The 18,128-nt window shown below is 44.4% G+C and overlaps 1 protein-coding gene across 1 annotated transcript in view; it reads left to right on the top strand.

Annotated features, from left to right (window-relative positions):
* Positions 1–18,128, top strand: part of LOC127620085 (atrial natriuretic peptide receptor 1-like) — a 179,887-nt gene that overhangs the window by 119,073 nt on the left and 42,686 nt on the right. Inside the window, exons 6-10 of the mRNA XM_052093181.1 lie at positions 7,610–7,704; positions 7,814–7,949; positions 10,879–10,963; positions 16,867–16,987; positions 17,105–17,179. Coding sequence (XP_051949141.1) covers positions 7,610–7,704; positions 7,814–7,949; positions 10,879–10,963; positions 16,867–16,987; positions 17,105–17,179 — 512 coding nt within the window. The remainder of the gene's footprint in view (positions 1–7,609; positions 7,705–7,813; positions 7,950–10,878; positions 10,964–16,866; positions 16,988–17,104; positions 17,180–18,128) is intronic.

Raw genomic sequence — 18,128 nt, 5'->3', positions numbered from 1 at the left:
AAATACTATGAGATCAAACTGTCCCACCACAATAAAACCTTAGTCTTGCAATATTTTATTTTTATTGTGTGTTCAGTTGTGTGTTCCATTTACTGCTTTCATTTCTCTACTCACAAGTCATTAACACGCTGTCTTGTTCATCTCCAGTTTGTCTCTCTCGCTTCCCATGCTGAGCAGTATTGATCAGTATCAACAGGCTAAGACACCCCACCAATACTGAGATTTTCACTGGACTTGTGACGTACATTTCAACTTAATGGGTTTAGAGTGTTTTTTTTGCAATATGGACATAAAAACGTCTCGGGTTACATGTGTAACCCTTGTTCCCTGAAAAAGGCGGAACGAAATGCTGCACTTTGCTAAGCGCTTTGGGAACAATCCTGCATTGTGACCAGCTGTGAATATGTGTGTAACACATCAATGAACATTGACCGGAATTTATAGCCTCGGCTGGTGAGATCATTAGATGCACCTGTGGCCAGGCTATAAATAGAGGCGTCACCAGCGTGTTGTCAGATATTTTTTCTGAAGAGCAGTCCTGGGACGTCCCAGTGCGGCAAAGAAGCTCAGCATCACATTCCGCCTTTTTCAGGGAACAAGGGTTACACATGTAACCTGAGACGTTCCCTTTACAAAAAGCTTCACTATGATGCTGCGCTTTGCTAAGCGCTTTGGGAATGCAATACCCATACCGCCACACTGGGGCTGTCCGGACCCCTACGGTTGTGAAGTGTGCTCACAAGAACGCGAGAAGTCTCAGACATGAGCTTAAGATGTCGACTCAAGGACGTAAGAGCCCGGAGTAGCATAAACATCTAACCCATAAAATTCGATGAATGTGTGCGGAGAGGACCAGCCTGCCGCATCACAATCTTGTTCATGCATGAGCTTGAGATGTCGACTCAAGGACGTAAGAGCCCGGAGTAGCATGAACATCTAAACTATAAAATCTGATGAATGTGTGCAGAGAGGACCAGCCTGCCGCATCACAAACGTGCTGCAGAGGGACCCCTCTAGCCAAGGCTTTAGAGGAGGCGACCCCTCTGGTGGAGTGAGCCCTGACACCTACTGGCAAAGCTTGACCGCGCGCCTCATAGGCCAGGGCAATAGCATCCCTCAACCAATGTAACATAGTCTGCTTGGTAGCGGCTGCCCCCCTGTTGTGGCCCCCATAGCAGACAAATAATTGCCCTGACTTACGCCACTGGCTAGTATGGTGGACATAAGTCTGAAGGGCACGGACTGGGCAGAGTCCGTGAAGTCTTTCCTGCTCCGGCGTTTAAAACGGCGGGGAGCAGAATCCTTCCAGAGTGACAGGATGTAGTGTCGAAAAAGGCACCTTAGGAAGGTAGTCAGGATGAGGATGCAGAATAGCTTTGGCCATACCTGGGGCAAATTCTAAACAGGCCGGCAAAACAGACAGAGCCTGTAGATCCCCAGTCCTCTTAATAGAGGTAATCACCATAAGAAAACCATCTTGAGAGTCAGAAGTCTGTAAGATGCTGACTCTAGAGGTTCAAAGGGGGTCTCAACCAGACCCTCCAGGCCTCAGTTACATGGCTCCACGAATTAAGCGAGCGAGTAGAGGATGTCTCCCCAAAGGCACCCCATCCATCAAGGCGTGGCAAGCCGAAATGGTGACTATATAAACCCTGAGAGTAGCAGGGCATATGCCTGTTGACAGTTTTTCCTGCAGAAAGTCCAGAACTGAAACAATCTGGCAGTTAACTGGATCTGCACCATGTGAACTGCACCGCTTTTTGAAGACACCCCATTTATTGGTGTAGATTCTTCTGGTAGAGGGAGACCTAGCACTAAGAATGGTCTCAATAACCTCAGGTGACAGCCCTGTGTCCCTCAGTTGGTACCCTTCGGGGGCCAAACATGAAGTTTCCACAATTCGGGCGGGGATGAAATATCTTCCCCTGCGCCTGAGACAGAAGGTCCCTGCTGTCCGGAATCGCCCAAGGCGAGCCGTCGAGGAGAGATATCAGCTCTGAGAACCAAATCCTGTTCGGCCGGCGAGGCGCTGTCAATAAGAGGCAAGACCCTTGTTGGCGAATTCTGGCCAAGACTCCCGGGAGCAGAGAAACCGGGGGAAACGCATTCAGACACACTCTGGGCCATGTATGCTCCATTGCGTCCAGACCCAGGGGGGCTGAGTGACTCAGGGAGAAGTAGAGGAGCCATTGCGCTGTTCATAGAGGTGAAGAGGTCCTCTTCTACCCTGTAAAATCTCACCCAGATTTGTTCCACTCACCCGTCGGTATTTTCTGTCTGGACAGTAAATCTGTTCCCACATACGGCCATCCAGTGATATGAAATGCCCTGAGTGACAGGGGCTTGCCCTGGGCCCCAAGGACAATCCGACGTGCCAGAAATTTAGCTGACGTGAACGTGGACCTCCTTGATGGTTTATGTAAGAGACTACCACTGTATTGCCCACCCGCACCAAGACATGGAAGCCTCTGGAGGAAGTATTTCAGGGTCAGAAATACAGCCATTAACTCATACAGCCATTAACAGTTACTGTGACAACCGAGCTGACAACCCTTCCATCCCCTTGAGCTGGACGACCACTTAAGACCGCTACCGAGCCCGTCAGGGAGGCGTCTGTCGTTAGCAGCCTGTGACGACGAGACGCACCTAGAGTGGGACCCAAGGTAAGAAACCGGGGTCTGAACCACATAGCAAGGGAACGAAGCACGCGGCGCATAACCCTTATTAGCCCTAGGGGACTGGCCCTTGGATGAAATCCCCTGGCTTTTAGCCACAGCTGAAACGGTCTCATATGGAGCAGGCCCAAAGGGATCACCGTGGACGCAGATTCCATGAGACCTAGTATTTGTTGATACTGGTGAACAGTGCAACCTTGACCTAGCCTGAGTTTGCTCAGGGTGTTCTGAATGGACGTGATACGAGCGGGAGACAACTGTGCCCGCATCATAACCCCCAGATAGGTGATAGGTAGGAGAGAGAAAGCTCTTTGACGTTGAGTCTCAGACCCGGAGATACCAGATGAGCTAAGACAATATCCCTGTGCTGAACTGCCAGTTCTTGGAGCTGCGCTAAGATGAGCCAGTCGTCTATGTAATTCAGAATGCGGATGCCCCGGAGTCGCGAAGGAGCCAGTGCTGCATCCATGCATTTTGTGAATGTGCGGGGTGATAAGGCTAGGCCGAATGGAAGAACCCGATACTGGAAGGCTTCGTCCCCGAAAGCGAACCTCAGGAACTTCCTGTGCTGTGGCAGAATTCCAATATGGAAATATGCGTCCATGAGATCGATCATGATCAGCCAATCGTAATGTTGGATCTGAGACAGTTAGCATCTTGAACTTGAACACCCTGACCGAGTGGTTCAAGCCTCAAAGATCTAAAATGGACGCAAAGCGCTTAGCAAAGCACAGCATCATAGTGAAGCTTTTTGTAAAGGGAACTATATTGATAGATATTGCAATTCTATTTTAAATTGCAATTTTGGCAAATGCTTTAATTTAAGTTAATTTTGCAGCCCTAAGAGTGTGCAGCTTGAGAGTATACCAAACCATTATAATGCAGAAAACTACTCAGACATCCAAACTCTTCTATTTACACCATTTTGCCAAGAAATTAGGTGGTAGCCACATGGGGGTTAAGTATATTTTGGGAATAGCAATTCTCAAAATTCTTGTAACTACAGTCAGACTGGTGTGAATCAGCCAAGTTCCACCACAAATCTTGTTATTTTAACATGACTGTTAACGATTGAGTAGTTAAAATACATTAAGTACTCCATTTAAGTACAATTTACATACGTTACTTTAAAATTTTCATACTATATATGTGTGCATTTTTACCTAATGACACCTACCTAAATAAAGTTTATATAAGTCTTTCAGAGGAGAGCGTTCATAAAATCATGCTACCAAAAGTGACCACTGGATTTAATGCTAAGGGTTGTTGCTTTCTGTTAAGAAAACATTCTTAACACCCTGTCTACACTGGACGTGAGCAGTACGTCACGTCAAAAGCCTTTTTTTCCATGCTTATCAATGACGCTGTTCACACTGGAAGCATCTGTTGCGGCCAACAGTAAACAAATGCCCTGTAGCAGAACTACTCCAACCCCTTTATAGTTCGAGCTTACAGCTGATTGGTCCGTTCTGTCTGTGCATTATTTAGAATGTTCACTTCAGTGTAGACAGCCTCAAGCTGTTGCATTGCGTCACATAGCATCAACAAACGTGCCCGGTGTAGACAGGATGTAATGCTTTTTAAATAAGAAGACAAATTTATTCATGCGTAACTCCAAAAAGGACAACAACAACAAAAAACACCAAAAAGTAGGGGTTGCACGACTACTGTTTTTTTAATTGTCAACTAGTCAAGCCCATAATTCGAGTCAATGTTGACTAGTCGTGATGTCGTACACTACACATGGTACAGTCCGCCAAGTCATTATACTCTAACTTGAAGTGCTTTTCTAACTGTTGCAGAATCGTGTTTTTGAAGGAGTGAACAGCAACCATGTCAGATGTCCAAATACACAAAGTTGTGCTGATGTTTAAAATCACTATCTAGCGCTAGCGGGTGCATTTTTAAATTAAATAATTATGAACAGCACTAGTATTTGAAGGCCACTTTGCATATATTGGAAGATACAGTAGCATTTGTGTCATCTTTATCAAAGTACATTTGAGCCACTTCACTTTTTCAGTGCAGAGCCATCTGCCTTTATAGCCGCTGGCAAGTTTCTAAAAAGTAGGATGGAAGGGGAAGAGTCAGTTATATTCATGATTAAATCAATAACTGATTGGACATGCTGGGCTCGGTGCCAAGCATCTGAAAAGCGTGATCAGAGTGTGCATATTAATACTGAGCACCAGGAAAGAGTCACATTACTGGCAAAAAGCACATATATATGCTTGCTCAGTGCTTGCAGAATCATTGATGAGAAAATCTACTGGATAAACTAAGTATGATTATCTTTTAGCCTCCTTCCCCTTGTGTGGTTTTAGCCAAGCATTTTTTTTTCAACGTCTGTTTATTATATTATTTTTTATTATAATTATATTTAAACTGCTACATCATGAGCAGATAATGATGTGTCAGTGCAGATTTGGCCAAATGCTAAATACAATGTTTCAGTGTCAATTTGACAGAGAAATGTCAAAGGAATACAATGGCCCGAACAGTATTTAGATTTATGCCACACTCAAAATGCATGAAGGTGCCATTTTTTTTAAGAAACATTGCACAAGCACACTTTTCAAACCAAATATTTCACACAAAAAAGTTCCAAATTGTATTATTATTATTATTATTTCAATGATTACAGCAGTTCCCCTTCTGTCACTCACTTGATGTTGTGTCGATGTAGTGACACTAAGGGTTGTTCTTGGGAGCCCCAAAACACCTCAGATCTTTGGGAAAAGGCCAATGAGAATTAGTTAGTGGAATTTTCATGTTCAGATTACGCCCCTGGGCACTTCGACAGCGCTACTAAGAGAGTATATTTCTGCTAAAAGAGGATATTTCCTCTTTAAGAGCAAACATATTGACATGAACGTCTTTTTAAAGATGTGATTCCTGGATGCGGTCGTTATCTCTCTGCCTCGGACTGCCAAGGTGCTGCCTTACGTGTCTGGGCAGCGATCACACTGAGGCAGCGTTTGTGGATGGTTCATGTTCTCTTTGCGAGAATATGACCATGGCAACGTTGCGGTCGCAACTTTCCTTCTTCAGGGGGAAAGCCACTCCAGTCACACAGTGGCTTCTACCTACAGGTACGAAGCTGGTACGGCAGGCGTTCAATGGGCTCGGTCTCGCCGTGTAAATCCCCACGGACCTCCTGTTCCCCTGCATACTCATTTGCCCCCATTGAATTCCGAGATGAGACCGCCTCGCCTCATGGCCAGCTTAACATCTCTTTTGCTTGCGAGCAGGATGAGGTCTCGATCTCTGCATCGGAGTGCGCACTGGCAATGTCAGACGCCGAGGACTCGACTGGGCTGCCACCTTCAGGTCTGCCTGCCCAGTCTGAGGCCGACACAGAGCTGACCGCTATGCTTGTCCGGGCCACTGAGAGTATCGGGTTGGACTGGAACCCTCTGTCCTCCCCTGAGCCCTCGCGGATAGGTGATTGGTTCCTGGGTGAAGGGCACCACTCACTTCCATGCCGTCAGACACCGATGCATCGTGTTGATGCATTTGAGACCACTTCAGCACTGGCTTCAGACTCAAGTACCGAGATGGGCATGGCACCACGGCACACCACTCTGGCGCCACTTATTCAGCCCTTGGACAGACCATGCATTTCTACGAGCAGGAGTTCCCCTACAGCAAGTGTCCAGATGCGTCGTGTCACCACAGATGCTGCCAAGTCGGGCTGGGGCAATGGGCACGCAACCACTGGTTCCTGGACAGATCCACGGCTGTGTTGGCACATCAACTGCCAAGAGTTGCTGGCTGTACTGCTTGCCCTGTGGAGGCTATTACCATTGATCCGGGGCAAGCATGTGTTGACAGTAGCATATAAAAATTGCCAAGAAAGCATACGTTCTCCTCGCATGTCGCTACTCGCCCACCATCTCCTTCTCTGGAGTCAGCAGCGGCTGAGGTCGCTGTGGGACACTCCTTCAACATGGCAGCTGTATTCTCTGAAGTCGTGTGTGTTCGCTAAGTGGTGTTCTTCCCATAGCGAAGATCCCCAGAGATGCACAGTTAGGTCAATGCTTTCCTTCCTGCAGGAGAAGCTGGAGGGGCGGCTGTCCCCCTCCACCCTTAAGGTGTATGTAGCTGCTATAGAAGCGCACCACAACACAGTTGAAGGTAAGTCTAGGTAAGCACGACTTGATCATCATGTTCCATAGAGGAAACAGGAAAACATAGAGAGAAAAGGCCACTGCTGGCGTGGCCGGCTCCCATTCTAGTTATATCGCTTCCCCCTCTCAGGGATGTGGGGAACTACATGATGTCTTTTGGGGCATTTGGGGAGGTTACGTGCAGTCTGATGCTCCTGTATTATGCACGCAGCAGCTTGCTCGCTTGCACCTGCATCGGCAGTTCACGTAACAGGGTTAAGCTGTTGTGCTGTTTTTCTATAGGCACCCCAAGTGCGTCGAGTGAGTGACAGAAGGGGAACATCTCGGTTACTGTTGTGACCTCCGTTCCCTGATGGAGGTACGAGATGTTGAAATGGCCGGGACTTTGTCTCGGCTCCTTAGTACAAAACCTGAATTAGAGTGGGCATTCCTTCTCCTTTTATACCCCTTTGTCAGGGGGAGTGGAATGCAAATTCTACTTGCCAATTTTCATTAGCCTTTTCTCAAAGATCTGAGGTGTTTTGGGGCTCCCAAGAGCGACCCCTAGTGTTACTACATCGACACAACGTCTTGTTCCCTCCATCAGGGAATAGAGGTTACGAAAGTAAGCGAGATGATATGCAATTCAAAATTAAGACAAAAAAGATTTGGACAATTTGTTAAACATTAGTGGGACATATCCATAGTTATGTTGAAGCAGCTATCAACTAAATAAGGTGCAAGAGTGTAATTTGAAGCCTGACCAACATATCAGTTATTTTGTTATCATACTTCTCCATCATCTAATTCTTGTTATTTGCAAAGGGGTCACTGGACTCGTTCAGCTAGATGAGAATGGCGACCGGGAAATTGACTTTGCTCTGTGGGACATGACTGACACTGATACAGGAGTTTATCAGGTATAAGGAACTTCATCTGATCACATACACCTCTTCATATTTAAAATTCATCACTGGCTAAATCCATCTCACCACCACAACTGATATGATCTGTATGTGTATGTTCTAGATTGTGTCTGTGTATAACGGCAGTCAGAAGCAGATGATTCCAGAGCCAGGTATGAAGGTGCACTGGCTGAAAGGGAGTCCTCCGCCTGATAAACCTCTATGCGGCTTCAAGTATGACAACCCTGCCTGCATGGCAAGTAAGCAGAACCCTATTTACTCATACAATAGGTTAATTAGTCAGTTAAGTAGGCCAGTTCATTAATTTAAAAGAACTGTGGCCCTGTTTTATTAAAGGTTTGCGTGTATAAAAACACGTGCAAACTTGATAGCATGTGCATAAAATAGCATGTCTTCACAATTTTTGTGTGTTACACCAAAATGAATATGCATTTAGAGGTGTGGATCCAAATGTGCAAAATAAAGGCTGGTGTCAATGCAAATGGTTTTAAATGTGATATTGAATTATCTTTCATTAAAAAATGGTTTTGGTTACTTTAGAACTCAAAATCATAAATGATAACATAACTAATGATTATACAACTTTTATAACAAAAACTAAATTTCTACAACCAATTTATGTCCAAATAATTTAGTATTTCAATTAGGGCTGTCTAGTTAACGCGTTAATAACACGATTAATTATACCAAAAATAACGCATTAAAATAATTAACGCATTTAATCGCAGTACCACCTGTATACTCCAGAGGGCAGTGAGTGAAATTTCAGCTGTGTGAGCAACAGACAGTTTATACAGTGAAGAAAACAACACAGATATGCGTTACTAAGGGTTCAAATGCGAACTAAGGTATTTCAATGTGTGTTTAAAGATTGAGTAGTAAACTATATTTAACTTGACACAGTGACCTAAACATTTTATTTTTATAATGCACCCGAGACGCTACACAAGCATGTCTGACGCAGGTCGTATGGTAGGGTGACCACGGGACAGTCCCGAAATTGGAAGCTTTGTCCCGTGTCCCGCAAGTTATAAGCAGTGTCCCACATTTCAATTTTGGTATTATTATTTCGGCATCATTTTATTTCATCGTCCTTTAATTACAAAATCACTATAAATAAAAGTTAATAAGAAAACACTGAACATGCGCAGCGCAGCCTTTTTTCTTGCCAGAGCGGGAAAACACTGGAAAAAAAACTGCAACAGATAATGGGTCTATCCGGAGCTCCCGAGAAGAAAAAGTGTCTTTGTTCGTATAATAAAGAATTGGAGAAAATATATACATGGTTAAAACCAGTTACAGGTGACCCTAAAAAAGGAGAGTGCAGGGTATGCCACCGAAGTTTCAAGGACAGCTCTGCTGAAGCAGTTCAGTGCCCCAAACGTGACAGCTCTGATATCTTTGGCTTTGAGCATTCCTGTCACCAACGCATTCGTGGAGAGGGTGTTTTCACTGATGACCGCTGCGTGGACAGAGACAAGGAACTGAGCATCTGTGGACCTCATCAAAAGTGAACTCCTGGTGAAAGTGAACACCTACACCTGCCAGGAGTTCTACAGTCATAATGAATGAGAAGGCCCTACTCGAAGCAGCCAGATCAGACAAAAAATGTTTTTTATTCAAGATGCACTAAACCCGGTAAGAACGCATTTAATCTTTCTAGTCTTTAATAATGGAATTGATGTGCTTGTTTGGAAATGTGCTTTTTAACGATTAGATTATTATTTTCACTTCATTATATTTACATTGAGTAGGTCTGTGCTGTTAAAATCAGTTTGTATCGTAGACCTTATGCCAAACTGAGTGACGTTCACAGCGCCGTCATTAACATTTACCATCACTGCAAAAATACATCTAATATAAAATCAATAGTTATTCACCTAGTACAATAATAGTAAGTTGTCTCTCCCTCGTGTCCCGCATTGTAACGCAAAATCAGGTCTGCTGACCTGCAACAGAGCAATAGCCAGGTGGTCACCCTATGTATACCCCTGGCTTGTTTCTTAAAAAAAAAAAAAAAAAAAATGTCTGACGCTGGTGTAGATTGACGGGCTCTTAAACAAGCCCTCATAATAAATCTCCAACTGATGGACAAATTCACTTGTGAAATGGATTGCTGTGAACTGTGTACCAATGATTGACTTATGTTCAGTAATATGGTAGTAAACAATACATTGTATTCTAAAGCTGCTTTTATATTGTTTTATCAATGATTAACACTTCTGCTACAAGAATGTAATGCATTTTAATTATCTGAATATTTTTTTATTTATATATATATATATATATATATATATATATATATATATATATATATATATATATATATATATATATTATTTACTATTTAAAGATAACTATGTATAATTATATATTGATATAAATATGTATAATCATTATATATTTAATTATTGTTTTAATAAGGGGCTTTCTCAGCAAATATTTGTATATACGATTAATTGCGATTAATTAATCGGGACACCATGTAATTAATTTGATTAAAAAAAATATCGATTGACAGCCCTAATTTCAATGTTTTAAACATTATTTTTAACTGCCGATATATCACTAAATACACGCGTTAGACCTACCTCAAGATATTTGCAGTTTGAAGTTCTGTTTTTGTTTTATTTTTCATCAGTGGTGTGATGTGGACATAATATTGTATTTTCTTCTTTGAAAATAATTCATTCGTCCTGCGCTCTGCAATCGTTTTGATTCACAATTTTAAGAAAAGAGTGTCATATACAGGTATTCTCATCAACAAGTTAAATACCAGGGATATTATGATGATATCATACAATCCTATTAATACATACATTTATAATATTAAATGTCATATTTACTAATAAATACAAATTTAGTAAGAGCCATACTGTGAGCATGCATTTGTTGCCGTTAACACACGTAAAAGCCTCATTTTGGAGGGTGTGTTCAAAATTGCAAGTGTTGTTATTTGTGCTGTCACGACGCACACCCACAATTTGATAGTTTGCATTAATAATTTGGCCATATCCCTCATCATACACCCAAAACAATATTTCTGTCTGTTTTTAAGATTTGGAGATTGAATAACATTCAACAGAATAAATGTGAATTATTTAATTTAAATTAATGTGGAGTGATCTTTAAAAACTTGATTTGTGTGCTCTTGGTTTCACTCCTCAGAGACTGTCACCATGCACCAGATGGTCTCCATAGTGGTGTGCTTCATTTTCATCATTATTGTGACGGTCACAGTCTTCATCTACAGGTCAGTCAAGACCCGCCCAGATCCCTGCAACACTGTGTCTACACTGAGAGCGAGCAACACAACATGACAAAACTACAATGTTCCCATTATAATTAAAGCTGTGCAAAGTTGCTTGCCTTTTAATCAACTTGATGAATATAACGTATTCTAGTTTTGTTGTGTCACTCACACACATGCATCACTGCATGTCTGGTGTAGTAATGTTTATATTATCTGGGTCTGGTATTCTATCTCTCTGTCTGTCTGTGTATGTCTCTTTCTCTTTATATCTCTTCATCAATTTGATCCTGGTGTTTAATTAGGGAGCTAACTTCCAGATCCCGCCAGAGACCAACTTAGATACATCAACTCAGTCTACATCTAAATCTCCATGACTTTATATGATTAAGATAATCAGTGACCGAATCAAATATGATTTCTTGTAATGATACCAAGCATTGGAGCCAATGATGGGTTTTCTTTAATTACATGTCAAAATGTTCAACAGTTTTCCCAATTTCAGCACATTTTGGTTTGTTCTTATGTGGTTTCCAGTGGTCTCCAGACAGCACAGAGCCATCAGAGCACTTCTATAAATAGCCCAAATGAACCCTACATTTTCTTTCATTTACATTTTATTTCAACATTTCATATAACAATACAAATATTCAATATTCTATACACATTTTTATATTTACATTTTAAGTTGGGACAAAGTTCATGTAAATAGCACTTACTATCTGTCTTCTTATAGTCCACTCAGTTTAAAAGTGACACATTAAATTATTGCATATAGAGTAACAAGTTTCTGAGAGAGAGAGAGAGAGAGAGAGAGAGAGAGAGACTATTGTGATGACTGTGCTTTCCTTAGATATTAAAAGTCATTTTGGGGGGGATTCAAAATTGTGTAAACACCTTACAATAGACTGACCTGGAACTACTTCATAGTCGGGTGACAGGCAGTTGATTTAATGATTGCAAAATGATTTAGCAGATAATGCAATGCTGTGGTATAAAAATTGTTTTAAATGTTTCAGAGAAATCATTAACAATATTTATTGAGCCAGTAAATCAAGAGATGAGATTATTATCCTTGGACATAAAAATGACAGCAGTGTTGTTGCCTGAAACAAAAGATAAAGAAATAGCAAATGGATGTTTTTGGGTAATATCAAACAAGCCCTGCAGATTATTTTATCCCTTTAATTAGCTCTAACTCACAATAAATTTGGAGATACCTGCTTTAGACTGTAAATCATATAAAGTATGTGTTGGTGATCTTCTGTTTCTGGCCAGGTGTATTTCTGAGATTCAATGTGTCTATTTTTACATGCACAATTTAATGAATAGCTAATTCTCCAAGTTGGTCATTCTACAATTGTGAAGACAGACACTGTTACTTGCTTTCAGAGGCAAAAATTCAAACTGCAATGTACATAATTCTTATTTAAAAATAACTACATTTTAGCCATAGTTTTAGTATTTATTTAATCATGACATATTCATTAATTTCAGTCAGTTTTACTCTGTTAATGTGCAAAGTGACAAACAAAAAGGTCAAACTTTAATCTTTAATCATATAGAAAAAAATGTGTAAACATTTTCTTAATTTAAACATGTATCAAACATATAAAAGATATGTTAGGCTATATAAAAAATACTGCACAACTGTCCTTGTTGTGAAAACTGAATACTGTATATACGCATATAATGAATTCTGACGTATTAGCTACTCTATAGAAGTTATTAATGTTCCTTGTTTAAACAGTTTAGGATATCGATTTGCATGTAGCTTGTTTTTAACGGAAGCATCGTATTCACAATGCATGTGACACAGTGCAAGTTACGCATATTATGACTAGCCTAGTGCGAAACGTCTCAGTTACTGTTGTAACCTCCATTCCCTGATGGAGGGAACAAGACGTTGTGTCGATGTAGTGACACTAGGAGTCACTCTTGGGAGTCCCAAACACCTCTAATCTTTGAGAAAATTTGAATTGGCAAGTGGAATTTGCATGCCACTCCCCCGGAAGTATGGGAATAAAAGGAGCTGGAATGCGACCACTCATTCAGGTTTTGTGCTGAGGAGCCGAGACAAGGTCCCAGCCATTTCAGCGGATAGTACAGCGTTGTGGCAAGAGGGACATCTCGTTCCCTCCATCAGGGAATGGAGGTTACAACAGTAACCGAGACATTCCCCTTCTGTCACTCACTCGATGTTATGTCGATATAGTGGCACTAGTGGTCCCTATAGAAAAACGCCACAACAGCTGAACCGTGGTACGTGAACTGCTGATACAGATGCAAGTAAGCTGCTGTGTGCGTAATAGCCAGTGCATCAGTCCGCACGTAACCTCCCCCAATGCCCCACAAGACGTCATGTAGTTCCCTACACCCCAGGGGGGGAAGTGAGGTAACTAACATGAGAACAGGCCACACCAGCCGCTGCCTTTTCTCTCTATGTTTTCTCTCCACAGAGTATTACATTTGGCTGGGGCAATCTAACACTGTTATATGCATCGTGGAATGTGTTCTTTTCCTTTCCTGTTCTTTCAGGGGGGAAAAACCCTGCGGAGACCACATCCTGCCTAGAGGAGAGGTAACGTGGTAATACGACACGTGGGCTCACCAGCCACATGTGGAAGAGGCGTGGTGGTAAGTCCTGCCTCGAGGGGAGGAGCTCTACAAACTTAGCGACCAGGGCAGAGAGAGCTCTGCCCAAGGGAGACGCGAGTCTGCCGACAGCGTTCCCTTTCCACTGTCCGCCGAAGCAGATAAAGAGCTGCTCAGAGCATCTTAAGCTCTGCGTGCGATCCAAGTAGATCTGCAAAGCACGCACCAGACACAGCAACGACAGTGCTGGGTCTGCCTCCTCCCAGGGCAGTGCCTGCAGGCTCACCACCCAATCCCTGAAGGGGGTCGTGGGAACCTTTGGCACATAGCCCGGCCAGGGTCTCAGGATCACGTGAGAATCTACCAGACCGAACTCCAGGCAAGTGTCGCTGACTGAGAACACTTGCAGGTCCCAAACCCTCTTGATGGAGGTGAGCGCAATCAGGAGGGCCATCTTTAAGAAAAGGGCTTTCAGCTCGACTGACTTAAACAGGGCTCACCGAAGGCCCAGGAGGACCATGGAGAGATCCCATGAGGGGAAGAGGTGTGGCCTAGGAGGATTCAGCCTCCGGGTGCCTCTGAGGAACCTGATGATCAGGTTGTGCTTTCCTAGGGACTTACCATCCACCGTGTCGTGGTGTGCCACTATGACGGCCACATATACCTTCAAGGTGGAGGGGGACAGCCGCCTCTCCTGCAGGAAGGAAAGCACTGACCTGATTGCGCATCTCTGGGGGTTTTCGCCTCTGGAGGAACACCAACTCGTGAACAAGCGCCACTTCAGGGCATAAAGCTGCCTCATAGAGGGAGCCCTGGCCTGAGTAATCATGTCTACCACTGCCGGTGGCAGGCCACTTTGGTCTTCCACGTCCAATCCAAGGGCCAGATGTGGAGGTTCCAGAGGTCTGGGCGCAGGTGCCAGATGGTACCCTGTCCCTGAGAGAGGGGTCCTTCCTCAGGGGAATTTGCCAGGGAGGTGCTGTCATGAGGAGCGTGAGGTCTGAGAACCAAGTCTGGGTGGGCCAGTAGGGGCCACGAGGGTGACTTGTTCCTCGTCCTCCCTGACCTTGCACAGGGTCTGTGCAAGAAGGCTCACTTTGGGAATGCATATTTGCACAGCCCTTGGGGCCAGCTGTGTGCCAGCGCGTCTGTCCCGAGGGGGGCTCCTGTCAGGGAATACCAAAGCGGGTAGTGGGAGAATTCCCGGGAAGCGAACAGGTCTAATTGTGCTTTGCCGAGTCGACTCCAAATCAGCTGGACCACCTGGGGGTGGAGTCTCCACTGGCGCCATGCCCATCTCGAGACTCAAGTCTGAAGCCAGTGCTGAAGTGGTCTCATATACATCCACCCGAGCTGCGTGACCACCGCCGAGGATGCCATATGCCCCAGGAGCCTCTGAAAGTGTTTCAGTGGAACCGCTGTCCTCCGCCTGAATTAGTTCAGGCTGTTCAGTGCCGACTGGGCGCACTTGCTTGTGAGGCTGTCAAGACTGAGTCTAACTCCATTCCGAGAAAAGAGATGCTCTGAACAGGTGAGAGCTTGCTCTTTTCCCAGTTGACCCGAAGCCCTAGACGGCTGAGGTGCGTGAGCACCAGGTCCCTGTGTGTGCATAGCCACTCTCGAGAGTGTGCTAGAATCAGCCAATCATCGAGGTAGTTGAGTATGTGGACACCCACATCCCTTAACGGGGCAAGAGCTGCCTCTGCGACCTTCGTGAAGACGCGAGAGGACTGGGACAGGTCGAAGGGGAGGGCCTTGATCTGATACACCCGGCCGTCGAAAGCAAACTGTAGGAAGGGTTTGTGACGATGTAAAACCGAGACGTGAAAGTACCTATCCTTCAGGTCTACCACCACGAACCAATCTTGATGCCGTACACACGCCAAAATGCGCTTGTGTGTCTACATCTTGAAAGGGAGTCTTTGTAAGGCCCGGTCCAAAACTTTCAGGTCCCAGATTGGCCATAACCCAACTCCTTTCTTAAGGGCTGTAGAACGCTTTCCTCATCTCGGCTGGAGGGACAGGCTCTATCGCGCCCTTGTGCAGAAGGGTTGCCATTTCCACACACTGGGTGGCGGCGTTCTCGTCCTGCCTCAAGGAGTGAGGAAACTGCTCTTTTTTTCGGCAAACACAAAACATAAGGAAACATAGGATTTACCTTCCGGCCCTTCACCGGGGGAAGGAGTGGTCTGGGTACTAGCTCCATGGTAGCAGCGGACATCTCCCTCATTGGTTCATCTGTGTCTGGGGCGCTTATGAGCCTTCAGCTTCCTTGCGACAGGTCGTGAGGAGGGGGGAGTCAGCTTCCTGCAGGGGAATGCCCTCTGGATCTTGAGGCATTGTGGGGCAAGATGTGCTGTATCACCTCCATCTGCTTCTTCAACGGCGAGAACTGCTGAACAAAGTTTGTGTCACCGAATAGGCCGATCTGGTAGAGGGAGCATTGAGAAAGCTAACTTTTTCGGATATCCCTCATCTCGACCAGATTCAGCCACAGGTGGCACTTCTGGAGCACCAAGAGAGCTAGCGTCGTGACCTTCGTTGCTCTGAGGGTGAGGCAGTCACCGAGCGCAGCTCCTGCATCATATCAGGATCAGGACTACCCATGTGCAGCTCGTTCTGTGCCTTGGCCTGGTGTACTTGCAGGGCGGAGGTGGCCTGTCCAGCGGCACTGTAAGCTTTAGTTGTCAGAGACAACGTAGTTCCCCGAGCACCGCCATGAGCCCAGAAACCAATCATTTAGCCACGAGGGCTCAGGGGAGGTTGGAGGGTTCTAGTCCAACCTGACAATCGTGGCGGCCCGGGCAAGCATGGGGGTCAGCTCTGCATCAGCCTCAGACTGGACAGGCAGACCCGAAGGTGGCAGCCCAGTCGAGTCCTCGGTGTCTGACATCGCCAGTGTGCTCTCCGATGCAGCGATCGAGGACTCATCCTGCTTGCGAGCCCCGAAATAGACGTCATGCTGGCCGTGAGGCGAGCTAGTCTCATCTCAGAACTCGACGGGGCAGACGAGCGTGCTGGGAAACGGGAAGTCCGCGGGGAATTATCCAGCGGGACTATGCCCATTGAAATCCCCAAATCACCTCCAGCGTCTGCCTATTAAAAATAATTACAAATCTTGTTTTTACTTTGGGTCTGTTGTTCTCCTCCTTTTTTTCCTGTCTTTATTACCTTTTTTTCTAATATTCCCCATTGCACCCCACCTTCCATTGTACCTCTCCCTGGCTTATGCTCTACTCTCTCTCTTTCTCTCTCTCTCTCTCTCTCTCTCTCTCTCTCTCTGTCTCTGTCTCTCACTCGTTGTGTATCAGGAAGCTGAAGCTGGAGAACGAATTGGCCGCTCAGCTGTGGCGTGTGAACTGGGAGGACATCCAGATGAGTAACATGGAAAAGGTGTTACGTAGGGCCTGCAGCAGACTCACCATGTCATTGGTAAGGGAACCCAAACACAGCACAGCATAATTTTGAATAATTCGGGTTCTAGGAGTTATAACCTAAACACACTCATGTGGTCATGTTCACACATCTCACTCATGGTTCCTCTCGCAGAGAGGATCTAACTGTGGCTCTCTAATGACCATGGATGGAAATTTCCAGATCTATGCGAAGACTGGATACTATAAGGTAATAGAAGGTTATATTTATACATTCACATATATTGAAATATTTGAATATAGAATATAATTTATTATGATGTTATTTATCTTTTGATGTTTGAGTGAAATATGACCCACACTTCTTGACAAGCTTCAAGATTCACTCAACAATCGACCATTTTCACAGACTGTGATTAAGCATTTCCACCGTATTTTGCGCTGCAAATCTAGACAATTTGTTATACATCTAACATTAAGTTAAGAAAACACTATAATTGTAAGTCTGTCGTCACTAAGGGTTTTCATAGATTAAGGGTTTCTTGCAACCGGGCCCAGGTCTATTATGATATTCTCAGGGCTTGTTTAAGGGAATTTCAGCAATTTTTAAGGGAGGCAACATTTTTATTTTTTTCTGATTTGATTGCAGTAATGCAGTTTTTTTCATTAAAAACGTTCTTTATCCAATTGAAATAAAATTGCTTAATTTTTTCCACACATGGTATCTGAAACAGAAAAAAACTGAACCATTTTCTTAAAATTTACACTTGTGTTCCCAGTCAAAAATGACAGCCATTGGAAATGTATGCATTAGACTACAAAATACATAAATATTAATTGTTAAGTACACCCGGTCAGTTGTTCCACGTTACTGAGTTCTACTGGCTCGGACCTGGGAAAACACGGGATGACCTACTCAACCCTGAGATTGTAAAATCTCGTGAAGTGTAACAGGCTTGGCTGGGGAGGGTTCAACCTCCAGGCGCCTGTAAGGAACCTGATAACCATGCTTACTCTAGGACTTGCCATCCACAGCGTCGTGGTGGGCCGCGATAGCGGCTTCATGCAACTTCAAGGTGGTGGGGGACAGCCTCCCCTCCTGCCGCTCCTGCAGAAATGAGAGCACTGACCCGACTGCGCACCTCTGTGGGTCTTCGAACTGGGAAGAACACCAATTCGCGAACAAGCACCATTTTAGG

The sequence above is a fragment of the Xyrauchen texanus genome, chromosome 26, assembly GCF_025860055.1.
Source record: "Xyrauchen texanus isolate HMW12.3.18 chromosome 26, RBS_HiC_50CHRs, whole genome shotgun sequence".
Lineage (NCBI taxonomy): Eukaryota > Metazoa > Chordata > Actinopteri > Cypriniformes > Catostomidae > Xyrauchen > Xyrauchen texanus.
Note: the sequence above shows the minus strand (reverse complement) of the source record. Positions and strands in the feature narration are given on the sequence as shown.